The sequence below is a fragment of the Chenopodium album genome, chromosome 16 (assembly GCF_948465745.1).
Source record: "Chenopodium album chromosome 16, dcCheAlbu1.1, whole genome shotgun sequence".
NCBI lineage: Eukaryota > Viridiplantae > Streptophyta > Magnoliopsida > Caryophyllales > Amaranthaceae > Chenopodium > Chenopodium album.
The window spans coordinates 47,290,097-47,315,860 of NC_137849.1; the positions used below are offsets into that span (position 1 = coordinate 47,290,097).

A 25,764-nucleotide genomic window follows, 5' to 3' on the forward strand; every position below is an offset into this window, starting at 1 on the left:
CTCGGATAAGGAGGCCGACAATTAAACTTTATGGATAGCAATTTTTTTTTTTATATATATTTTTATGAAATGATAGAATATCAATTAAATTTTTTTTTTTTTTTTTTTTTTTTTTTTTTTTTTTTTGATAGAGGAAAAAAAGTTTTATACAAGTATTAGACTAATGTAAACAACACTTAGGGCCTGTTCTCATACGTTGAATTTCACTTAAGTTCAGTTCACTTAAGTTCAGTTCAGTTCAGTTCAGTTTATTTTCAGTTGGGTTCAGTTCAGTTCAGTTTATTTTCAGTTCAGTTCAGTTCACTTCACTTCACTTAAGTTCAGTTCAGTTCAGTTCAGTTTATTTTCAGTTCAGTTCAGTTCAGTTTAGTTCAGTTCAGTTCAGTTTATTTTCAGTTCAATTCAGTTCAGTTCAGTTCAGTTCAGTTGAGTTCAGCGTATGAGAACAGACCCTTAGTCGAATAATATTTTACGTAGCATCCATAAAATTTAACTGATAATTTATTTGATCATTACTTTTTTCATCCGATTTGATTATTCTCTCAAGTATTTATACTCCGTATCTGATTATTACAGTATTATCCAAATAGTAACCAGTGCCAAATTGATGATCCCTATTTCGTATGTGATTTCAAAGTAGAAGTGTAGAACCAGGTTTATATATTGAACCAAGAATTGAAAACCCTTGTTTATTTAGACTCACCGCCAACCTAAGAATATTGAAGAGAGTATAATAAGTTTTTTTCAAAATTTTGCTCCATAGAGTATGGAATACTAGATTAAAGATTATTCACTTTGTTTACGTATTACACAATTTAGTATTCACATATTAAGCAATATTCCTATATTAAACACATTACAAAAAAGTCATCAAACATTTTATGTGGCGAATCTAAGCAACTAGTTGATTCACACATTGCAATAATACAAAACTTAGTTGATCTTATCCAATTCTATAGTTCTATTAAACCCAATGACGTTATTATTAGGATAATTAATTACACTTTTCTAACTCTCTAATCTATTTTTAATTGTTCCTTTTGCTTTCATGTGAAAAAGAGCAGTGGCGGATCTAGACCAAAAATATTAAAGGGGCTGGGATTTGAATCTTTTGCCTCTCGCTTTAAATTAATCAATATGTTTAAGTTTATTAACTGATTAATTACAATAATTTACCAGTGGTTGGGCCCCAAATAACCCGGTAGAAGGTCTCCTCTGAAAAGAGAATCTAACTACTTAAAAGTTAATTTTTTTCTTTAAATTTTCCACTTTATTCCAGATGTTTACTAACCATTTTTATTTTATTTTTGTATCAACTTCACTTCTTAACAAGAGGTGTCTTTTCATCTTAGTTTAAGGGCAAAGGAACATTTAGGCCACCTTTTCCTACATTAGAAAAACATAAAGTGAACATGCTATGCCAACAAAGCATAAAGGTCCATTATTAGAAATTTTTTGGATTAGATTAGTAGAACTAATTATTATTAAGAGACTACTTTACTAAGTGGCACAATATTTGACCATAAAATATACATAGTACAAAGTATCTAAGCTATTGTAAGTTTCGTCTTTAAAGTTATAATAACTATTAAGGGCCTATTCAGTTCAGTTCAGTGTATTTTCAGTTCAGTTTATATCTAATGATATTGCTAATGATATAAAGCCAAATTTCATTCTTTTAAGCTCTTATTACAACGATAATAATAATAATAATAATAAATTAATCTTTGATAATAATAATAATAATAATAATAATAATTAATAATAATAATCAATAAATAATAATAATAATAATAATATTGATACAATTCATTGTTCAAATGGTTATATTTTTTACAAAGTGTTTTGTGTTCTTTTGTCATAATAATATTTTATTTTTTAATTAAATAGTATATGTTTTTAAAATGTTTTAGGGTTTCATGTTTTTAATATATTTTCCATAAATATTATAATTATATAGTATATTTTTCTTAAATATTTTAATATGTATATTTGTATATACACATATGTATAATAATAAGTAATCAAATATCACTAATCCGTAGTTAAAAATCACTAATTAATAAGTTCAATTCAGTTCAGTTTATTTTCAGTTCAGTTTATTTTCAGTTCATTTCAATTCAGTTCAGCTAAGTTCAGCGTATGAGAACAGGCTCTAAGTCGAAAATAGTATGACTTGATCACTAGTCTTTGATGACTTTTTATAATTTGAAATGTTTCTAACTTTATCTTCCTATCAACGATATTTAAACTACTAGTATACATATCATTCTGCCTAATTGTTATTGATTACGGGTAATATTTTTAACCATATGTACATAAGGAAATTTACCAAAAAAAAAAAAGTCTCAATATCCAAATATTTTTTAAAAAACTACTTGCAATTTTATGTTATTTCTACTATTAGATATTATTTCTAGTCATTGCACCAATTATATCAGACATGACCTTAATCTATAATACTTATTATTATTATTATAATTAGGGTATTAAAAGATCTAGAAGTGGAGAATTATTGTGCATTATCGAGCATGATCTAAGCTATTCCATTATGTGTTTGTCTAAAAATACCAAAAGTATAATTCATTGATTTTTTAATTGAATTTATGACGTGGTAATGAGTCAGCTACACACTTGAGCCACATATATAAAATATCTGCCATGTTTCAGCTAATCACCAACATAGCATGCTTTGTCATCAACAAAATGAACACCACAAAGTGAGGAAATCAAAATTATTTGTATTTAATTATTTGATTATTGACTAGTTGACTACCATTTAGCCGACTTGTAAATTAAAACAAGATAGAGATTTTGTTCCTAGTTTCTTAGAACGGGAAGGTTAGTTAAGAAAGATTCATGTATTATTTTGTAGAAAAAAAATTAAAAAAAAATAAAATTAATGGTAAAATTATTTTGTACATTCAATCAAAAATATGTTTAATAGTTAATGTTTGAGACAAAAATACAAGATTTTATTGAAATACAACATTGGTCATTAATATTTTTTTTTAATAAAATAAAAAGGCATATGAGTATGTAAAACATTAACCATTGGTATCATTTTAATAAAACTTTAGAAATTATACTAAACTTAATTTTATTCAATAACAATATTTTATGATAACATACTAATACAAAAAAAAAAAATTATGGAAAAAAAAAAGGTTAAATTGTTGCAATTTAAATGGAAAAAAAATAGAGCCAGTACTTTCTAAATATTTCAATACATAAAGTCGACCTACTTTCACCAAAGTTTGTAGTCATCAAGAGTACTAAAAAATCGTCTTCCTCAATACCCAATTCTTACAATTCTTGATGCTTGAGCAAGTTCAAATAAGTGTCACTTTCATTATAAATTAATCGAAAACAAAATATTTGTGTCGCAATCTAACAATAAGAGTAGGTCCAATTATAGCAAAAAGAAACAACATTCTCTATTATTATCACAAAGAAAACTTAGGGTTATGTATAACCAAGATCCCCAACCAACCAAACGTAACATACTTGTTAGAGTAATAAGCTTGTTGAAATGGATAAGTGGATATACAAGAATTCTAGTCAGAAGACTAATTGAGAGCCTTACCAAACATACAAGAGGCAAGCAACGTCTTCTCGTTTCGAATCACAATCATACGATCTTTGAATTATTATGTATAGATTTTTATCCGTATACATATACAAATTACAATTACGAGTAAGATGTGTGTAAAAGAATTATTTTTGATGTACAGCTAGTACATGAACCTGATATTTTTTTGGTCTTGATTGATTATTGATTGAGTGCAGAAAATCTTGCGTGGACCTGGTCCACAATAATATTATTGTAAATCTAAGGTTTATACACACGTAACTGGCATTATATTCAATATAGTGACCCCTAATTTTAATATAGTAACCTTATTTTTAACATAATAACCTTTTTTAAATCTTGTGTGACCTTAATGTTATAATGAACATAAAGTACGTCATTATGTTGAATAGTGACCTAATTTTAACATAGTGATCTTTATTATTCATATTGAGCATTATGTTAAAAATTTCATTAAAAAAATTAACCTCTTATAGCTTTTATAATGTCAAATTAACTTTTATTTCAACATAATAACCTTTATTTTAATATAATGACCTTTTTTTTTTATTAATAAAACAATTATATTATCTCTAATGTTGGTGGTGCACAATAAATTAGTGTGAATCAGGTCTATTTAAGAATTTGTAGATTGAGTGAATTCAATAATAACAAGCTCTAACAATCGTTTAGAAATTGAATTCTTGAACAATAACAATCAATTGTTTGAAATAATAATTTTCAACAACTTGTATATGCATAGATACATAGTAACATTTTAAATAATATCATTCTGATTTCAACCTATCTTATCTCAATATCATTCAAGATTTTCCATCAAAAAACAATATAACATTCATGAGTAAAAAAAACTTTTGTAATAATATTTTTTTGTCCAAGTTCTCTCCTAAACAAATTATTCGATTTTACATTCAAATTACAGTGACCAAGTAATACGTTGATAAACTTGTATAGTCAAAGGGAGAAATCATTTTAAAACATAGGAGGGAGTACAGATTAGAATATAAAGTTGCTTGCAATTCTATTAGTCAAGGAACTCTCTTCACTGAAGAACTCGTCAAAGAATGAATATACAAATGATTGCTCACGTTTTCAGGGAGCTAGGCAGAAAGAAAAGAGGCTCATAATACTCAGATCAATACAAGACAAAGAGTCTGCACTTGAAGCCGACTCGAAATATTTGATCTTAGGTGCATTTTCTACCCGCCTTACCCTAATTCAATATTCCGCCCCCTCCAAAAATGAAAAGAAAGACTTCAATGTAGTAGTGTATGTGTATTGATGCCAATTACGAGTATCATATTTGGCACATCAATAATTGGTATGTAAACAAAGTAGGATTGTTTGTCAATTGCTACCCAGCCAACCAAATTTTATTTGGCAGTGTTGTATCCAAATGGTAATGTAGCCGAAATTCGACCGACCTCGGACATTAAGCTCATTTAAATATCTACAAAGATCTGATATACGTGTATCTTACAAGTGTAGATCTAATTATAAGACCAACCCAATAATACATACTACATACTAGATATTTACTGCTTTCATTATCAATAAACAAGAACGAACTGTCCATGTGAATATATGATATGATTGCAGGTTCATTCAGACTCCAATTCTTTGGTAGTTTGAGCACTTGGATAAGCACCATAGAATCCAGTCATCAAACTGTCCACTTACTACTTTACTAGCACTCAAATTGATCCAAGAGGATCGATGATCTGATATCAGACCCAAACACGTCGATGGCAGCAGTAAATTATTAAGCTAATAAATCCACAGCTATTACATTGATCATATTAAGTTAAGAAAATATTCACAATAGCATTCCATGACTGTTAAGTTTTCAATTCCATATATCCACAAGTCATCTCAGAGCTAATATTACCCGCACAGCAATGACTTCTCGAGTAGCTCTGCTCTCCTCAGTCACCTCCCACCTGCCTTTTCCAAGAATCTTCGACAATTAATTCATCCACTCCCCAGTCTTCATAACTGTAGAGTATTTACAAAGCGATCAAATTACCATTCAATGTTTCTCAATTAAAAACAGGTGGGATAGCAAACAGAGATAACACATTGTACTCAATGTACCTTCCATCAGGCAAGTAACGACGAATAGTAAATGGTATCTTGCGTTGTCGCAGTTCCTTCATAGCAATCTGATTTCCCACAAGGAAAAAAAATATTAAACATCATCAATGCACAAAGAAATTTGATTGCATCTCAGTCCCCACAAACAAAATTTAATGAAATGAAAAACTAAAATTTGGGAAGAGATTATTCACGGCTTTGCATGATTTGAATTCTTATGAGAATATATTCCTTCTATACATAGCTTTAGCTGAGAATTCTGTTGGGAGAAGAAAAAAGAAACAACTGACTAACTGAATCCATAAAATGATACAAGCAGAATAATCCCCCGGTCCTCCCAGATCTCAGAGACAAGGACTTCGTATACAGAAAAGAAAGCAAGTTTAGAACACACTGAGAAGGCTGAAGGCTTATGCGAAGAATTTCCCACCCCTCTAAATTCCCTGTTACAAGTCATTGCACCAAGAAGCAAAAACGCAATGCCGTCCCAGTCCTCACCCCAACATGCTGAAATGGCTAACCATCACATCTCTGAATAATTTGTTGTAAATTAGCATTCCACCCCCACAGACTTTCATAATATTTAGAACTCAACCTTGGCATATGTTAGGGAAGTGACAAGAAACAATAAGAAGGTTCAGGCATAAAGGGCTAAAAAAAAAAAAAAAAATCACCTCGAGTGGGTCAGTTTCACCTTCCAATTCAACCATGACCGGGGCATTCATACTGCATAGCCATAAAATTCAATTGATCAGTAAATGCAGTGTCTCTATACCACATTTATTATTAATGAATTGACAGTCTAGTTCTACAAACCTGATCTGAAGTGCACGTGTCCCCAGAATTCTAGCTCGCTCATATTTTGTCATGTATTTAGATGTCTTCCTCTGCTGCTTCTCTTTTGCCTCCCCTTCTCTGTCTTCACCTTCTATAAGAGGATCATTCAAGTCGTCATCTGGCTGTAAAGTCTCTTCTTCCTCCCCTTCCTAAATACAGTGGCAAATGAAGATGACTGGGCTATAGCTATAATCATGAAACAAGAATTAGATCATATAGTTAAAGATCTTTTACCTCAATTTCAGGCTCTGGGGGCTCTTCCTCATACCTGTTAAATCAAACCCACCATTTTTGTATCAGTGAACATGAAATTTTCAACTTTCGTTCACTATAGTCTTGAGAGCAAACAAGTAATACATATCAATAGCCCCCAATTAATCCAAAACATCAAACTTCATTCATGCAATAAGTGTATTTACTAATTAGAATTGCAGTTGAGCCTGATACATTACTATTCACTTGTTTCCCCTTTTTTAATTCTCATGCGGAGAATAGTGAGTAGTATGTGCAAATAAATACAACTCAAACAAAAGAAAACAACCATTTTCCAGATCTACATGAGACCTCAAGGGCTGGGATACAATATGTCAAATTAAAATCAACTCAAAAAAGAAAAGAGGATACACGAGATCCTCTAATTCCATGTTCATGTATTGGAGGAGATTTATTTGTTATTTTGATAGAAAGACCAGGCAGACATTCACTTGATCAGATAATTGCAGCAATTTTGGTGATTTGTTAAAATGAATTTTTCGTACATTTCAAAGCTCAGACAAAATGAACAAGTTTTTCCCGGACCTACAAAAGATCTCAAAGAGCTGGGATTAGACATTTGTCATCATCGCAACACAAAATCAAATAAATAAAGGTTACTAACAGATATTAGATTGTAGTTCCCGAGAAATGCTTGTTTAAAGATGTAAGCAAAAGATCGTTATTTTAATTGTAAAACCAAGAAAGAATTCACATATTACCCTTTGCTACCCATTTTTCTTCTCTTACAAATATATACATTCTAAAGCTCAGACAAAATAAACATATCTATTTCCCGGACCTACAAAAGATCTCAAAGAGCTGGGATTAGAAATTTGTCATCATCGCATCATGATATCTAAAAAAACAACTAAAAAATGAAGAGAGTTAGAGGGCCGCCCTTTGCTAAATTTGTCTTCTAAAAAATTGAGTAAAAGGTGTGTATTTAAACACATCTGCCGAACAAACATTACAAAAATAGTTTCTCTAATTGTTTCCCTCAAATTTTCATCTTTAGAGAAAAGGTGTGTATCATTTTTGCAATTGGATACTAATTAAAGCTCAGACAGAATGAACAAGGTATTTTCCCGGGTCTACAAAAGACCTCAAAGAGCTGGGGTTAGACATTTGTCATCATTGCATTGCTAAAAATAATCTGGAAACTAAGGCAACGAAAAGTCGAAAACAGATTAAAAGGATCTCCAATTTTGTAATGTTTGATCAATAAAAAATGGGGAGAACAGGCAGTACACCCAAAAAAAATGTGTGTTTCCCAATTCTTTTACTATTTGTAAAATGGATACAATCTATAGCTCAGACAAAATGAACATATGTATTTTCCCGAACCTACAAAAGGTCTCAAAGAGCTGGGATTAGACATTTATCATCATTGCTACTAAAATTGTTCACCGCAGCTCAAGAATTAAAGAAAAGATTGTGAAAAAGGTCTTCCTTTGCAAAGTTTGTTCATTAGAAGGTGATAAAGAGGCAGTTAGTGTTATATAAACCATGATTAAACACACAATTCAACAACCTAAATTCCTCTCATCCCGCAACAAATGGTGGTTCACAGATACGTCGAGCTGTAAAGGATAACTTCAACCTTATATAACTTGAGGATAACAATGACCAACAAGTCTTCTTATTCTAGTAAGAATTAACAAAACCAATTAATACAAAAACCTTATATTGGCAGAGCTAATTTGGTCATCCCCATTGTGCAAATACTATTTCTAAATACTCCTGTACTCTCAAAACCGCATCTTCTTCAATAATTTGTATACAACTGTTATAAGGTCAATAATCCCCCAAAAATAATTGCAGGTTTTACAACATATTACAAAACAGGCCAAAAAAAATTAAAAGTAAATATTGGGAAAAACAACTCAAATCGAAGTACAAATAAATCAACAAACACCAGAGGCAACATTGCATTGTCGAATATAAATTAGCACACTCCAATTTCAGCTCAAGACTCGAACTATAACGGAAATTAACAACAAATAAATAACAGAATATATGATAATCAAACATTAAGAACAGCAACATCCAATAAACTATTGCATTCAATTCACTCAAACCCTAAGCTAATAACTAACACGAAAACATGTAATTAGAAGAAAAAACACGATAATTCGCGAAAACATAAATTGATTAAAGGAAAAATTACCCCATATCAATGTCATTGTAATCATCGTCCGCCATTGAAGATTGTTGAAGCTTGCCTGAAGCAAACGCAAAAACCCTAAATTGGTTCTTGGTCGGAAGAGAGAGAAAGAGAGAAAGCAGAGAATTGGAAGTATGGTGAAAGTAGTATTTGTTGGGCTTTAATAACTACAAAATTAGTAAGACCGACCTAACCCTAAAAAAGAACTAATTTTATTCATTGGGCCTTTTTCTATTTTATTTAAGTTTGGGCTGGATTATTGTGTTGTCTAAACGGGCTTCTATAATAGTTTTTGTGTTTAGATTTGAAATATTGAAATCATGTCTAGTAAAGGCCTAAACTCCGAAAGGGACCGTATTACAATTTTTTTTAAGAAAAACGCAGGACAAATATATTAATCAAGGGATAAAGAGTCTAAGAGTAGATACGGGAAAACCTCTCTAGGCAATGATCTATCTTAACTTAGGCCCTGTTATATTCACCTTATTTCCACTTATTTCAAGGTTAATAAGTTCATATAAGATAAGTTCAGGAAAAATAAGTTCGGATAAGTTGTGATAAGGGTTAATCAGGGTTACCCAAGTTTAATTTACAACTAATATAAATTCTAATAAGGGCTAATAAGTTCAGATAAGATCAGATAAGTTCAGATAAATTCAGATCAGATCAGATAAGTAAACATCAGGTGAATAAAACACACCCTTAATCGACATCACTAGGAACAATCTTAACAAGATGATAAATGTGTACCCGCGCATGGGTGATGGGGTGGGTATGGATTTTAGAGTAGACCTGCCCCATACACGCCTCGCCCCGTACTCGCACCATATTTCCTTTAAAAGAGTTTAAAATTTATGAAACTTTATACCCCCTAAGGCCCAATAAGCTTGAATAGTAAAAGTCCCAATTTTTTAACCTAATTTGATATAATTGTCATTAATGTGATACAATACAACATCATGGCAATGGGTTTGGGGCGGTTTTGGGGTGGGTATGGATATCCAGGTGGGTGATAGGGAGTGGATGGATCTTATCTTGTACTTGGTGGGCGCGGGTATAGATGTGGATATTATACCCACCACAGGTGGTGGGGTGGGTATGGATGTGGATATTATACCCGTCACAGGTGGTGGGGCGGAGATGGTATAAGATTTTTAGGCGGGTATGGGTATGGAGGTACCATCATCCGCATCCGACCCACCCTATTGCCATCCCTACATGAGACCACGTAAAAAAAAAAATTGAAATTACGACTTATAGATGAAGATTTTCAAGCACCATGTCAAGGTCGTCGGAGAAGTAGATGGCAGCCTTAGTAAGTCTGTTAACCAGAACTTGGCAGTCCAATTTAAGAATGACATTTTCATAACCAAACCTTCAAGCAAGGTGCACAGCAAAGAGAAGGGCTCTTCCTTCAGCTATTTCTGTTGGCCATTGTACCTTAACTCTCCTAGAAGCCGCAAGAAGAATAGTAAGGGACCGTATTACGGTTTAAAATGATTTACCGGAAAACATTTTCAATTATAGAATATTAAAAAGATGATAAAGAATGTAATTAGGTTGAAATTTTGATTGGACAAAAAATTGTTGATCACATACTAGTATACGACATCATATGTTCAAAAATGAATAGTTGAGGTACAGGCTAATCTACATCGCCCTTGATCATCCATTCATCCAAATATCCATTCATTTTTAGTTTTCACCTCCTAAAAGTCATTCTAAATTGTATATAATTTGATTATTATTTCTCTAATATATAAAGGTTAATTGTTTGATTGGTTTTATGGAAAATTTATTACATCATACGAAGTATATAATATACAATAGTTGCATATTTTACGATTGCCCCTAAGAAAATCAATAAAACAAAATCCAATGGTTTAGACAAGACCTCAGGAGTATAGTCCACGTCCCAAATCAAGTATATCAAAGGAAGTATCACTCCTTATCAAACTAAATCTACTTGTATGGTGTATTATCTACTTGTCCAAAGAATCACAATAATTATTCACTATATAAATACTACTATGATAATGAGTTGATAAAAGTCGCACATCATAAAATTGCTCTTATTAGATTATCTCACGTGAATTTATGCTCCTTATCTATTACCTCTGACCAATTAGATGATCCATTAATGCCTTATTTTAAAAACATAAAATTAATTAACGAGCATTATCATTAATTCATGAAATTTTGACATATACAATGAATTACTCTATCTATCCAAAAAAATAAAATTAGAACAAAATAATATGAGCAATAATTTCCTTATTAAGTAATGGGACCCATGTCACGTAAGAGATGGCCCACAGTTATGCTTACCAAATGTCTTTTTCATCTTGGAAACATTCTTTGATTTCAAAGGAGACCTTCCAAAGATGCATAAATTCGAACCATTTTGGAAGAAAAGTATTTTCTTTTCAAGGGTAAATTTTATGAATGATTTCATAGCTAGTCTTACTACTAGTAACTTTTGTTTTTAGGGAAATATAATAAGCGAATTGGAAATAGTAGTCCGAAAAATGAGTCAATGGTCAATCAAATGATGTATTATTGCTCGAAACAACTTGACTTGGGTAAATAGCTAGTTAATGTAGCAATCTCACTAACTAATGTCTAGCAATATGAAGTTTCGTGTAAGATTATCCACTAATTAGACTTTCAAGCAAAAGGAGAGAATGGTAAGGTTTGATGATAATTAGTCAAAATTGGAGCGAAATTGCGCAACTTTGCATGTGGAGGTATTGGAGTAGAAATGTTAATTCCAACTTGGGAAAAGTCACTACACAATTGACACTAGTACTACACTAGTGAGATATTATTCCACGATATATTTTAATTTTTCCATTATCCACTTGGTATATCGTGTATGTGACAGTAGTGATATAATCTTAAACAAGCGTTACACTCAAATATAAAATATAATAATTTGATTTGCTATTTAATAAATCTTGTGAGCGACTTTTTTTTCACCAAAAGAAAAACTATTAATAGTGTAATTTAAAAACTCAACCGGCTAAAAAGTTGGAGTTTATTTGCTTTGTTATGATGAGTATGATCCTACCATGTAAGAGATACAAAAACCTCTTGAGAAGCTACCCTAGATTCAAGAAGTGTGAAGTGTTTCAAAATTTTGATACGCGCGGACTTTTAAATGCGAACACATAATATATGAGCTACTCTTAATATTCAGTAGAATTCATATCACACCACCAAATTTAGACAACCATATTCCTAAAGCAAAAGCTACCTTACTTGCCTAACTACTACTAGCTAGTAGTATTATGTATTCCTACTACTTAATCACTATCACGAGAAATGGCATGGGAATTTCTATTTTGATTTTACATGTTTTTGTTCTTATTTAATGTACTCCGTGTTAATCAAGTTGATACATGTTATGGATTTTAATAATGGTGTATGTACATACGACATTTCGGGACAATTGTCGAATGTTGTCGGTTTAAAATACCAATGCAATATGATTCTGATTTAATTGGTATCAAAAAAAATATCTAGCATGGATTTTTCATCGTTTCGTGATATTAATTTTTTAATGTTTTCTAAATTATCATAATTGGGCATTAAAACTAATCACGTCATGTAATTAAATATATTGTTCTTTAATTAAGCATGAGAATTGGGCCTTGTTTTAACACATATTTCATATTTGGGTTTGTATATATAAAGATTATGAGGATTTTATTACCATTATTTGAATATTATGAGGATTCTATTACCATTATTTGAAGATTGTGAGGGTTTAATTACCATTATTTTATATTAAAACATGTCTAATATGGAAGTAAGTCATGTTATTTTACATAAATCCTTTATGATTGCATACATCTAAGAATGAGATATTATTTTTATTTATTTTTTTAAAAAAATATTAAGCAAATGCTAATTTATGCTAATCACCCAAAGTAAAAATTATTCACAGAAGTATTATTAATAAGTCAAAATTAAATCCAAATAAAAATTACAAATTATTTTATACTCACATCTATAATAGGAAAATGCCGCGTTGTAATCTTGCAAATCTTGAATCCTTAATCACTCTTCTTTTCCTTCTTAAATAAATATACCTCCCCTAAAAAATTTAATAATTCGTAATTTCCATTTTTTATTTTAACATTAAGTCTCGTGCATAATATCTAGCCAACTATGCAACAGATAATATGTTGCATCACTGATTCATTTCAGACAAACTTATCAAATAATAAATCCTTTTATACATAGTAAATTTTCGTTTTTTTTTTTTTTTTTTTTCATTTTGATAATATTATACTATGTAGTATTTTTAAGAGAATTATTTTCTAACTTTTGTAGGATTTTTTCTTTACAAACAAAAAGACTTTTAATACGAAGGGTATTATACTATTGTTACATACTTACATTATCCTATATTTCAAAAGAAAAAAAAAAAGAAAAAAGTTAATATTTTTTTTTTATGGGAAAAACAAAATAATAGTATAGCACTATAGCACAATCACACTTTTCATTTTTTCAAACCCACCAACAAAATAACATATACTCTTCAATATATATAAATACCCCCCCATAAATTTCATTTCGTTAAATTTCTCCCTCACTTCCACCACTATGGCACACCACCACCCTTACTACCACCTTAAACACAAACTCTTCCTCTTTTTTAGCCAAAAATTAAACCTTTATTACTTACTATCACTTCTCCTCCTTTGTACACTCTCATATCTCCTAGGCTCTTACCACCCTACCACCCCACCTTCGTCGCTTTTCCCCGTAAAACCCTCCACCTCATGTTTCACCTCCACCACCAACTCCACCAATCCACTACCGATCCCCCTCGACTTCAAACCCCACCATGAGATCCCTTCACCAGCGCGTGTACCTCACTTCCCTCCATGCAACCCTAACTTGTCCGAGTACACTCCATGTCACGATGTCGATCGTTCCCTACCATTCCCACGGGACCGCTTAGTGTACCGTGAACGTCACTGTCCTTTGGAAGAAAGTGAGTTTCTGCGGTGTCGTATTCCTGCACCTAATGGTTATACGACGCCGTTTCGATGGCCGGAAAGTAGGGACATGGTTTGGTACGCTAATGTTCCTCATAAATGGTTGACCGTTGAAAAAGCCGGTCAAAATTGGGTCCGGTTCGAAGGTGACCGGTTCACTTTTCCTGGTGGTGGAACTATGTTTCCTCGTGGTGCTGATGCTTATATTGATGAGATTGGAAGAGTTATTAATCTCAAAGACGGCTCGGTTCGAACCGCTATCGATACCGGCTGCGGGGTAAGTATTTCATTTTTAGACCGGCCGGTTCATTTTGTGTGGAATAGTCTTAACTCTTAAGAAGATGTGGTGTTACCGTGTTAGGAATATTTAGGATATGCTTTGGTAGAAATTAGTATAACAAACAAATCAACTTTATTCAATATATTGACTAGTTTTAATACGTACGACTTTTTTTATATCCAAACTCAGTTCAAGTCCGTAACCATAAACACGCAATAACACAAATAAAATATGAAATTGACTTAAACTCGTTTTTGCAATAAGCAACTACTTAAATTAATTTGGTACTTGAAACTTATAAAGCTAAGGCTTAGAGTAATTATTACTGTGGACTAATTTAATTTCTAACTAATTAAAGTTTGAATTCTATAAAACCATCCAATTATTTATAAGACTTTATATTAATTGTGATGCTTTTTCTATGGTTTTGAGTTTTGACGTGTGATATTCGTGGAGGCCTATACATGAAGTTTGGTTGACTTTTCAATGGAATAATGGAGTTACGTGCTTGGGTAAAAAAGTTGATCGGTTTGGTTGAACCGGGAATGAACCGGAATTTGGGATTTGAAATTACATTTTTTAGTGATTTTTGGTGATCAGTTTTTTGGATTTTATTAGGTAGGTGAAAGAGGGGTCAGCTCAGATCATGGTAAGTTAGGATTGGGTATGATTTTATGCAGCAAATAAGAGGATTCTTAGTATCGTTTCCTTTTTGGTAGATCACAATAATATTAATTGCTGGCAAAAGTTGATATATGCAATATTTCAATTATACTCCTAATAATTAATCTTTTACGGAGTACTTTCTTTCAAAAAAAAAAAAGTAATCTTTTAATTGATTAATCAAAATTAAAAAAAAATTAGGCCATAATTGAATAGAGAATTTTTTTTTTTTTTTTTAATTTTAAATTTAAGAGATAGAATTACAAAGAGTAAGTAATGTAGGGCAAATTTTAATATAAAGTTTTAGTACCATCGTCTATATATTCATAAAATCATAATAATTAATCTAGCTTACATCTCGATCTTTTATTGATCTCTAAAAATTAATTTTTTTTTTTATAGTTATATTCATTGATGATAAATTATTGGATGATAACAAGTACCATTAAATTGTTAATATCGATCTTTTAATAAATTTAATGTACTCCCTCTGTTGAAATTAATAATCACAATACATATAATGTACGGATCGGAGAACAGAGTAATTTAAAATTATCTAAAAGTGCCCAACTTTAAATCATACCAAGTATCAAGTGAGGATGAAAAGAAAATAAACTAAAGTGCTTTGTAATTATAATACGTATCAATTATACGAAATCATAGTGGTTTTTTTTTTTTTTTTTTTTTTTTTTTTGTGAAAGTTATTAAAAAAGAGACATAATCACGTAGTATTTTCTTTGAGAGATTTGTAAGTTTGTCATTGTCTTTCATGCGTTAGATATGAAAGGGGACCATAACTTGTCAGCAAAGTAAAGATTCCACCTCTGTTTGTGCATGTAACAGTGTAAGTTGAACTTCACAAATTTTGCCATTTGTACACTTTTAAATTATAAATCAAAGATAAACTAAGAAAATTATGATAGCTACAGCAAAATTACGGTTAATAAATTTGATTAATTGTTAATATTGTCATATAATCGATAATATTTTATATACATTGATGACCAATATTGATTTATTATAAATTTATAATGTATTTTACAATACATCTTCCTTATAGTTATTGTCAAATCTTGGAATTTAACCATTTTTAAGCTAACCACTCTTCACACGATGAATAAACTATAATGTCGTTTAATGGCTTTGATTGAGGGAGAAGGTTGAAGCAACTCACAATCACATAGGATTAGTAGTTAGTAGCCTGACCTCATATGGTCCAGCTACGAATTATTATACTCTAATGAGATATCATAAGAGTCTACTTTACACGACCAATGAGGTTCCAACTCAAAATCATATGACAATGAGGGGAGTAGCTCCTTAGCCTTATAAAGCGGACACAGCTTTCTTATTTCTTCAATGTGGGATACATTTTCCAATACAAACTCTTACTTATAAACTCAACCAATGTGGGACAATTCACCACTTACATGTGGGTTTTCTCATAGGCTCAACACTCCCCCTCACATGTGAGTTGTCTATAATAATAACCTAGATAACAACACAATTCAAACCTGGCTCTGATACCATGATAAATTAGAGAGGAAAATAGAATCGAATAGCTTGTACTTCTCATTCATGTTAATATGACTATATAATGTTTACAATCATCTCATAATAGGATATTAACTAAATATCTCAAGATAATATTTGCTAAATATATCCTCATATAAATAGAAGATACAATAATATCAATCATAATATATGATATCTCATTATACTCTCTGGTTTTTTGTGCTACTTACTTATTATTCACATGATTTAACAAAATACCGATTGTATTTGTTACAAGATTCAAAATATTTAAATTAGTATATAATTAAAGATATGGTGATTGTGCGAATTGTGGATAATGAAAGAATGTATGTGAATGGTGGAAGTTAAACAATAAGCAATAGTTTAGGAGATGTGAATAATGACTTATTGAAGATTATTTTTGGGTAACATATTTGAAGGTTGCAAGTTTTGGAGCTTACCTTTTGTCACGCAACATCCTAACAGTGTCATTTGCACCAAAAGACACACATGAAGCTCAGGTTCAATTTGCCCTTGAGAGAGGTGTACCAGCATTGATAGGGATCATGGCTACCACCCGCCTTCCTTACCCTTCGAGATCTTTTGACATGGCTCATTGTTCGCGCTGCCTCATCCCTTGGGGTCAATATGGTAACTTAACATCTTATCGTGTTCTGTTTTTATAAGCTGCATTATTAGGCATTGAGGTCTTAAATAATTGTGATTCGTGTTTGTTTTAATGTTTTCATACCGATATAAGATTGTTACATAACATTATTGTTACGGCGTACATTATATGATTTTTGTCTATAATAATGTATTCATTTAACAGAACTTGCAATGTGTCATGACACATATTGCAAGTTCTGTTATAAATTGACGTTTATAATGTATATTTGTTTATGTGCGTGTTCATGTCTTCATGAATTCTACACATTCATGAGCTAATTAATCACTTGCTTTGAACGAGCAGACGGACTTTACTTGATTGAAGTGGACAGGATTCTGCGGCCTGGAGGTTACTGGATCCTTTCGGGGCCACCCATCAACTGGGAGGGTCATTGGAAAGGTTGGGATAGAAGCAAGGAAGATTTGAGCTCTGAACAAAACACTATTGAAGCTGTTGCTAAAAGCCTTTGTTGGAAAAAACTGAAGCAAAGAGGTGATATTGCAGTATGGCAGAAACCTTCTAATCATGAACACTGCAAGAAGAGCCGCAAGGTTTTTAAGAAACCGCGATTTTGTAATGCTCAAGATCCTGATCTTGCATGGTATGCATACGATCTTTTATCCTATAGTCTACCCTGTTACCTATAGTCATATACTCCCTCCGTTTCATTTTATTTACACACGAGTTTTTTGAGTATTACTAAAGTTCATACAATTTGATTGGTTATTGTAGGTATACAAAAATGGAGGACTGTTTAACTCCACTCCCTCCAGTCTCTAACATAACTCAAATAGCTGGAGGGGAAAGAGCGAAATGGCCAACTAGACTAACATCAATTCCTCCAAGGGTGAGTAGTGGTAGCTTGGAGGTTATAACCCCTGATGTTTTTACAAAAGATACCGCGATTTGGAAGGAGAGGTTGGCATACTACAAGTCCTTGAACAATGCACTAAATGATCCAGGGAGGTATCGCAATCTCCTTGACATGAACGCGAACTTGGGAGGCTTTGCAGCTGCCCTTGTCAATGACCCTGTTTGGGTGATGAATGTTGTTCCTGTTGAGGCCAAGGTTAATACTCTTGGAGTAGTCTTCGAACGTGGTCTTATTGGTACATACCAAAGCTGGTAAGTCCATTATTATAATTAGTTTTTGTAACAAAGTTTTCCTTCAAACTTCCCGCAACAACTAAAAACTTTGTCTCTTGCTTATATACTAGTAATCAAGTAATAACTACATATATTTGTACACAAATATTTGATTTACACTCCAAAAATTGCATAAAATTCAATACTAATTAATGGTTTTATTTCGAATTTGTCTGCTAGGTGTGAGGCAATGTCTACTTATCCAAGAACATATGATTTGTTACACGCTGATTCTGTATTTAGCCTTTACGATGGCAGGTAATATATGTTTTTTTTTTTCTTTATAATGATCCAATTAGCCTTCAAATTAACTGATTTAAGTAGCTGATTAAACTTCGTGATCACGAAAATATGCTGTAGGTGTAAGATGGAAGACATTCTATTAGAGATGGACAGGATTTTACGGCCTGAAGGCTGTGTAATATTCAGAGATGACATTGATGTTTTAGTGAAGGTTAAAACTAACATTGATGAAATGCAATGGGATAGCATAATATATGATCATGAGGAAGGTCCAATGCAAAGAGAGAAGGTCATGGTTGCTGTTAAACAATATTGGACAGCTCCTGCACCTGCCCAAACTGATTCTTAGAGATTATTAAGGTCCAAATCTTAGGTTTTATACCCCTTTTTTGTTCATTTTGGCAACCAATTCAATTCTTTTGTAAGCTCTTTTTTTATTTAACATTTGGAGTAACCTTTCTTCGGAAACATACTCAAGTCTTTGGGTCGTCTTCTCTCAAGAGTCAAGACTCATCTGAATCCCAACATCATCTCAATATCACCACTTCTTTGGTGAAATGTGATTATTGGTGGAGGAAAAGGAAGATGCTACTACCAATATACCCCTGATCTATTTTAGTTGAAATTCATAGACGATAAACGTATAGTATATCTAATTCTTTTATTATTGTTGTAATTGATTGATTTATAGAGTTAAAAAATTCACAGGTAAAACATCTTTGTGATCATCTCATGTGTATGGAAATGTCAAACTATTAGAATTTTCTTTAAAATGATATATTATCTCTTAATTGTCTTGACAAGCATGAATTTGTTCATGAGCTATCTTATTATTTGTCATTGATAATTTCGAAGAGAGTTTTTGACTATAAGTTCCCTTCATTTCTTTGCTATAAGTAGAAAATGCTTCTTGTTATAAAAATTTTCCATGTATGGGCTTCCTTCATAAGATAAATTGTCTCAACATCACCTATCCTTAATTATAGAAAATGACTATTGATTAAGATAATTTTTCACTAAACAAGTAAAAGAGTCCATTAATTTAACAAGTTACATTTCATCATAGATAATGATAATAATAATGATACTCTTTAACTTTGATAAATTCCTTGTAATCCCGATAATTTTCATCCAAATAAACTTCACCTCCATTTGAATTTGTTTAAAATTTTGATCATGTATTAGGATAATCCCAATATTCAGTCTGTACTCCGTATTGGATTGTAGCTTGCCAAGTTGTCATACAAGTGTGGGTGTCAATATGGCTGATTAGGATGAATTAGGTCAGGTCTTGTTAAGTCAAATCTAATTCGATTTGGATCATGATAAATCACTGCATCTATAAGTTAAAATCTAAATTGAATTACTTTCAAATTAGATTGAGATAATTTTATTTTATTATTATTTTTTTTTTTTTTTTACAAATCTAGTATCGACTTGACTCGTAAAGGTTGCAAGTTTGACGTGGTGTAACCTTTCTACTCCAGCCCAAACGAACGCACCGTGTTTCTCCTCAATTGTAGAAGTTTTGTAGAAGTAGAACTCCACACTTTCTGTAAACAAAATAGAAAGAGAAAAATAAGAACACATAAACTCAATTTTCGCTAAAACCCCTTTCTCTCTCATCCTCACCCCCAAATTGATCGCTAGGGTTTTTCTCATCCCAGAAAATCCCCAAATTCATCAATGGAGAACGACGAGGAAACGACAGGTCAGATGATGGACGAGATCTACGCCAACGGTGACGATAAGCAGCCTCACAAACCAATCATAAGCAGCGGAGAACAACTCGACGTTGAAGCCTACGCTTCTCTCTACTCTGGTAGGACGAAGATCATGCGACTATTGTTCATCGCTGATCGATGCGATAGTAACCCTTCGATGCAACTCGAAGCCCTAAGAATGGCGTATGATGAAAACAAAAAGGGTGAGGATACTCAGTTGTTTAAGGAAGCGGCGCAGAGGATTGATAATCGATTAGGGCCTAATTATGGCTATGATTCTTCCTGGATTGAGGCTGTTGAGCGTCGTGCTGAACAGAGGAAGGAGAAGCTTGATAATGAACTCAATGCTTATAGGGTATGATTTTGTGTTTTTTGCTTTCGAATTGTGAATTGATTTTTTTGATTGATGAATATGTTATGATTACTGATTAGGTTTATGTAATTAGAATGTTGAATTTTAAATTTGTGTGATTGGGAATTTTGGGTTTGGAGAGAGTGTGTAGTGCTTAGAAGTTAATATGTGACTGTGTGAGGTTGTATTGTTGTAATGATGAAGTAATGGTTATAATTTGATTCCCGGGACCTTGGTAGTGAGGGACTTAGGGTGGTTGTTTGCGGTTTCTTAGTCGGTATGGTGGTATGCTTTGTGGTTGGTTAGGGTGTACAAAGTTTAGAGTTACAAGTAACCTTTTACTTAAATCTCAAGGAGGGGTTGGAGAAATGCTTCTGGATGATAGGATAAAGAGACTTTGTAGTTACCAGCAATTGCGAGAAAAGCATTGCTTGGGTTAGGGCTATAGACCTATAGTCTGTGGAGCTTTGGTATTTGTAGACCTTATGTTTGGCTTGTGCAATACTCATGTCAAAGGAGGTTTGATTGCTGATTTGCTGTTATAAAGTTGGATTTTTATTATTTTGTTGAACTTGTAGTTGTGCCTTTTCTTTTAGTTTTGTTGATAATTGGTTTTTGATTTGAGGAGGTTCACAATTGAGTTCTTTAATTAGTAATGGGCTTATTGATTCATTTTGTAATAAATGTTTGAGATTGGTGCTGTTCCATAAAGCTTTTTGAAGAGGTTGTGATAAAGTAGGGTTTTATTACTGATGGGATGGTGGAGGTTGGAGAAATGAGTGTGTGCCGTGTCCTCTATCTAGTTCCATCTGTCCATTTTTTATGGGCTTTTGTGAAGGGTGAAATCTCAGCTAGTCAATTAATCTGAATCTAATAAGATGTTATTAAATATGCGGATCAGTTTTGAGCCCTTGTGTTATACCTTTTCTAATAAGTAACTATTAGTGTTTTTTTTTTTTTTTTTTTTTTTTTTGTAATTTTGTCTTCTCTATATTTTGGCTTCTTTAAGTTTGTGAATCAATGGAGATCTAAGATTTTCTTATGCCTTTTTCAAATGCTTTTTCATTTGTTAATTCACCCTCCAATCTCTGTCTTACATGCCCAAACCAACGCAGATGATTTTCCCTTAGTTTGTCTTCAATGCCCGTCACAAAGTGGGTGTGGCAAAGGGAAAATCGCCTGCGTTGGTTTGGGCGTGTAAGACGGAGATCGAAGGGTGCACCACTGCACCCATATGAAGAGTGGAAGAGTGGGACTATGGAGGGGTTAAGCGAGGGAGAAGGAGACCGGAAATGACTTGGTTGGAAGGAGTTAGGAAGGTTATGATATTTATGGATTTGCATGAGCATGAGACATTTGATCGTAAAGGATGGAGGAGGAAGATCTTTGTGAATGATTGTGTGGAACAATTATATTTGGTTCATGTAGCCTACCCCACTTATGGGATTAAGGCTTTGATTGATTGGTGTTTATAGCTTCTAACTTTTTAAAAAATCTGGATGAAGTTTATAACTTTATATACTAGGACAGCTCGAAACAATGATTTGTTTTGTTTGATACAATTATTTTGTTGTATTGGTTATCCTGTTGACTTGCATTTAGATTTTTCATTCTAGTACAAAACTGATTTTAGTTCTCCAGGTGCACTTTTATTAATGAGATCTTTATCTTATTACTGGCTAGTTATTTTGTGTCTTCCTTTTGGCTTATGCTAATTCTATGGCCTTTGTTTGTGCAGACAAATTTGATTAAAGAAAGCATTAGGATGGGATACAATGATTTTGGCGATTTCTATTATGCTCATGGACAGTTTGGGGATGCCTTCAAGAGTTATGTTCGCACTCGTGATTATTGCACCACTGCAAAACATATTATCACCATGTGTTTAAATGCAATTCTTGTTAGTATTGAGATGGGTCAGTTTTCACATGTTACCAGCTATATAAGCAAAGCAGAACAGACACCAGAGGCTCTAGACCCTGTCACTATTGCAAAACTTCGTTGCGCAGCTGGATTGGCTCACTTAGAGGCTAAAAAGTACAAACTTGCTGCCCGCAAGGTTTGTTTACTCTAGTCTCTTTATTTAAAGGGAGCAATTGGTTTTGAACTTTCTATTGCACTATTGCTTATTTATTTAAACCTCTGCCTTCCATCACTCTGGATTTAGGAGGGATGTAGTTAGTGTATTCAAACAGTCACATGGAAAGATATAGTTTAGCTATTCTTGGTTATAAAAGTCTGATTTCAAAATAAATTTTTGATCATTGTTGTGTTCAATTATTTTAGTCTAGGCGTTGAATGAAATGGCTGATCGAAGTAGAAAGGTGCTACAAGGCTTAGGGTTTTTTTTTTCTTTTTTTTTTTTTTTAAAAAAAAAATTGTGCTTATGGATGGAATAGAAGTGCCTAAATGTGAGGAATCTCGTGTCAAGACAAGGAATACATCTGAGAGGTTTAGTGCGGTAGTGTGTACTTCTTTGGTGTGCCAAGACAAGATGGTTAATGTTGAAGTTTTGTTATGAATCATTATTATAGTGCATAATTCATCTCTCTCTCTCCCCCCCTCCTTACTGTTTCTTGGTGTTTGGTTGGTCTTATCTTATTTCATTTCTTTCTGAAGTTTGCTCATTCTAAAGCAGATCTGTAATGTTTATATCAAGTTGTAATATTCTTCTTCCTGCATTGTTATTGTCAACCTTGTCTGACATTCTGACTGCTAATTTGCACACATGGTATTTTAGGTCTTATCATGCATATTTGGCAAAACTTTGCTGCTTGCTTAGCAAGTTCTCTATATTGACACGCTGATGTTTCTGCAGTTCTTAGAAGTTGGTCCTGAGTTGGGTAATAATTATTCTGAAGTGATTGCACCACAAGATGTTGCAACCTATGGTGGACTCTGTGCACTTGCTACATTTGATCGAACTGAACTCAAGGCATGTACTGAACACCTGTCTTTCTGATAATTCATGTTTTTCATGTTTGCTACTATTAAAGTGTTATTTTTAATACTTGGTATTTTGCAGAATAAAGTTATTGACAACCTCAACTACAGAAATTTTTTGGAATTGGTTCCAGAGATTAGAGAGCTAATCAATGATTTCTACTCAAGGTAATTGAAAAAATAAAAAAATATAATAAGCCCCTTTTATTTTCTTTATTGTTACTGTGGAGTGTTCTTCTTCCTCATTCATCTGTTGCTTCTTCGGGCTATTTTTCAATTGATCTTTTCTTATCTTAGTTGTTGAATGGGTGTGTGTGGTGATTTAATTTCTTTTGATAAGGATTGAAATATGATGCATTCTACTCCTCCACACACAGATACACCAAAGCATGCAGCCTTTGGCCTGCCTGAGTGAGCTGGCTTTTATCTTGTGGTATTTGGTCGGACAATATAGGATTCTTATTTTCATCTCTTTTACAAAATGCTAGTACTTGAACAATGGTACGTATTGATAATTTGATACCAACAGGTAGTGTTCAGTTTGTGCTGGAATTTTTTGTAGATATTGTGTTTTTGGGGTTATCTCACCCTCGCTGGAATTAGGTTGTTACTAATTGTTCTGGTCTGTTGTGAGAAATACTGATTATAAAGCATAGTGTGTGTGTGGGTTTTTTTTTTTTTTTTTTTTTTTGGAGAGAGAGAGGAGAGGAGAGAGAGAGGGGGGGGGGGGGGGGGGGAGGAGGGGGGTATGTGTTTGCATATATTGCATGGTTGACTAAAGATGAATGCAAATCACAATTTCAGGTGAGAAGCTCTAGATATGTAGTTTTAGTTAGCATCTTACTGGTTATCCTGAATTCATGGCTAAGATTTTCTAACCTCATTTTGTGATTCAATAATGCTGAAATTGTTGGTAACCTAATATGCTTATTGTCCCAGCCGTTACGCATCTTGCCTCGACTATTTGGGAAATCTCAAAGCCAATCTGCTGCTTGACATTCATTTACACGACCATGTTGAGACTTTATACCAAGATATTCGTCACAAAGCGCTCATTCAATATACACTTCCTTTTGTGTCTGTGGATCTGAACATGATGGCAAATGCTTTCAAGACAAGTGTGTCAGGCTTACAGAAGGAGCTTGAGGCTTTGATTACAAGCAACCAAATACAGGTATTCTTGCTTTGCTTTCTGCATTGTATAACTGGACTGAGAATTTACGTGGAAAGTTTTAAAACTCGAGCATTCATATTTTATAAGCTGCCTAGTTTACATTACTTATGATCTTGTTAATGTTCTATGCAGGCTAGGATTGACTCCCATAACAAAATCTTGTATGCACGTCATGCAGACCAGAGAAATGCTACTTTCCAACGTGTACTACAGACAGGCACTGAATTTGATCGGGATGTTAAGGCGATGTTGCTCAGAGCAAATATAATCAAGCATGAATTTAATTTGAGGCAGACAAGAAAGATATGATCTAGCGTTTTTCAACATTGATGGGCCGTTAATGAAGAAGTATGGAATACAGAAGCATTTTTGAAGGGTATTCAACAATTGAGTTGAGATGTTTCTGCTTTGCACAGTTCTTATTTTGCTCATTTTGTGCATACTTGTACACTTAATTTAGTAGGTGAAGTTTAGATATTTGCTGGCACCCACCCTTCTGTTTCCGAGATCAGTAGTATGATATTATTATGGAAATAGAAGTGCTTATTCATGGAGATCATTTCTTTTGCTATCTTTGTTTGATTTCGTGGCAGCCACTTGGCCCACTATGCACTGTCTGTTTTGAACTGTCCGTTGGATTATATGAATGAGAAAAACTGTCTTAATAGATACTTCGTAGCACTTGATGGGAGTTGCCATTGCCTTGGTTCCTAGTTTGATTGGTAAGTGTTGCACATCCCCATCCGAAATTTGCCAGGAAAAAAATCCGAAAATGGTCATTAGAGAGGTGTAACCATAGATGAATTTGTGATGATGTACTATGTTATACTTAATCTTTATGTAATGCATCATTACACTACATACTTCCCGTTTTCCTTAGGCCCAGCCCATCACTTTATTTGTGTCCAATGTTGGTGCATGGTGCATGCACGTTGTGAAGCATGACATGTTACCCCAAGTCCCAAGAGGTACTTGGTACTTAAATGAATTTATATGAACATGATATCGTTTTTGATACAATTACTTCGTATGAAACTAGTTCGATTCTAGCCATCTTTATATGACAATTTGACATGGGTTTTGACAAGAAAGCGTATTCATTT

General features: G+C 32.8%; 3 protein-coding genes and 4 non-coding genes across 7 annotated transcripts; 2 read left to right on the forward strand and 5 right to left on the reverse strand.

Moving 5' to 3' along the window:
• Nucleotides 1-5,338: 5,338 nt before the first annotated feature.
• On the reverse strand, nucleotides 5,339-9,088 carry LOC145586767 (DNA-directed RNA polymerases II, IV and V subunit 6A-like). Its single transcript, XM_081643683.1, has 6 exons — nucleotides 8,946-9,088; nucleotides 6,758-6,791; nucleotides 6,503-6,672; nucleotides 6,361-6,412; nucleotides 5,687-5,754; nucleotides 5,339-5,587 (listed from the first exon to the last, which is right to left on the reverse strand). Exons 1-6 carry the CDS (start codon nucleotides 8,978-8,980, stop codon nucleotides 5,518-5,520), a joined length of 429 nt encoding a protein of 142 aa, XP_081499809.1. The 5' UTR covers nucleotides 8,981-9,088; the 3' UTR covers nucleotides 5,339-5,517.
• Nucleotides 7,284-7,375, reverse strand: LOC145587163 (small nucleolar RNA snoR69Y). The gene has a single exon (XR_014101189.1). It is a non-coding gene; the product is annotated as a small nucleolar RNA snoR69Y (small nucleolar RNA).
• LOC145587162 (small nucleolar RNA snoR69Y) lies at nucleotides 7,538-7,631 on the reverse strand. The gene has a single exon (XR_014101188.1). It is a non-coding gene; the product is annotated as a small nucleolar RNA snoR69Y (small nucleolar RNA).
• LOC145587164 (small nucleolar RNA snoR69Y) lies at nucleotides 7,830-7,925 on the reverse strand. Its single transcript, XR_014101190.1, has one exon. It is a non-coding gene; the product is annotated as a small nucleolar RNA snoR69Y (small nucleolar RNA).
• On the reverse strand, nucleotides 8,082-8,176 carry LOC145587161 (small nucleolar RNA snoR69Y). Its single transcript, XR_014101187.1, has one exon. It is a non-coding gene; the product is annotated as a small nucleolar RNA snoR69Y (small nucleolar RNA).
• A 4,465-nt stretch (nucleotides 9,089-13,553) lies between the features above and the next one.
• LOC145585692 (putative methyltransferase PMT16) lies at nucleotides 13,554-19,203 on the forward strand. The gene is made up of 6 exons (XM_081642399.1): nucleotides 13,554-14,228; nucleotides 16,850-17,060; nucleotides 17,383-17,680; nucleotides 17,812-18,204; nucleotides 18,406-18,483; nucleotides 18,586-19,203. Exons 1-6 carry the CDS (start codon nucleotides 13,554-13,556, stop codon nucleotides 18,815-18,817), a joined length of 1,887 nt encoding a protein of 628 aa, XP_081498525.1. The 3' UTR covers nucleotides 18,818-19,203.
• An 805-nt stretch (nucleotides 19,204-20,008) lies between these two features.
• Nucleotides 20,009-25,342, forward strand: LOC145585693 (COP9 signalosome complex subunit 1-like). Its single transcript, XM_081642400.1, has 6 exons — nucleotides 20,009-20,547; nucleotides 22,283-22,603; nucleotides 23,363-23,479; nucleotides 23,570-23,655; nucleotides 24,427-24,661; nucleotides 24,794-25,342. Exons 1-6 carry the CDS (start codon nucleotides 20,155-20,157, stop codon nucleotides 24,968-24,970), a joined length of 1,329 nt encoding a protein of 442 aa, XP_081498526.1. The 5' UTR covers nucleotides 20,009-20,154; the 3' UTR covers nucleotides 24,971-25,342.
• The last annotated feature ends 422 nt before the right edge of the window (nucleotides 25,343-25,764 follow it).

Coding starts and splice junctions, on each gene's coding strand:
- LOC145586767 (XM_081643683.1), bottom strand. CDS start 8,980: ATGGCGGACGATGATTACAATGACATTGATATGGG. Junction 5,755..6,360: donor GTGAAACTGACCCACTCGAG/GTGATTTTTTTT, acceptor GTGGGAAATCAG/ATTGCTATGAAGGAACTGCG. Junction 5,588..5,686: donor CGTTACTTGCCTGATGGAAG/GTACATTGAGTA, acceptor AATACTCTACAG/TTATGAAGACTGGGGAGTGG.
- LOC145585692 (XM_081642399.1), top strand. CDS start 13,554: ATGGCACACCACCACCCTTACTACCACCTTAAACACAAACTCTTCCTC. Junction 14,229..16,849: donor CTATCGATACCGGCTGCGGG/GTAAGTATTTCA, acceptor ACATATTTGAAG/GTTGCAAGTTTTGGAGCTTA. Junction 18,205..18,405: donor ATTGGTACATACCAAAGCTG/GTAAGTCCATTA, acceptor TTTGTCTGCTAG/GTGTGAGGCAATGTCTACTT.
- LOC145585693 (XM_081642400.1), top strand. CDS start 20,155: ATGGAGAACGACGAGGAAACGACAGGTCAGATGATGGACGAGATCTAC. Junction 23,480..23,569: donor TTGATCGAACTGAACTCAAG/GCATGTACTGAA, acceptor GGTATTTTGCAG/AATAAAGTTATTGACAACCT. Junction 23,656..24,426: donor ATCAATGATTTCTACTCAAG/GTAATTGAAAAA, acceptor TTATTGTCCCAG/CCGTTACGCATCTTGCCTCG.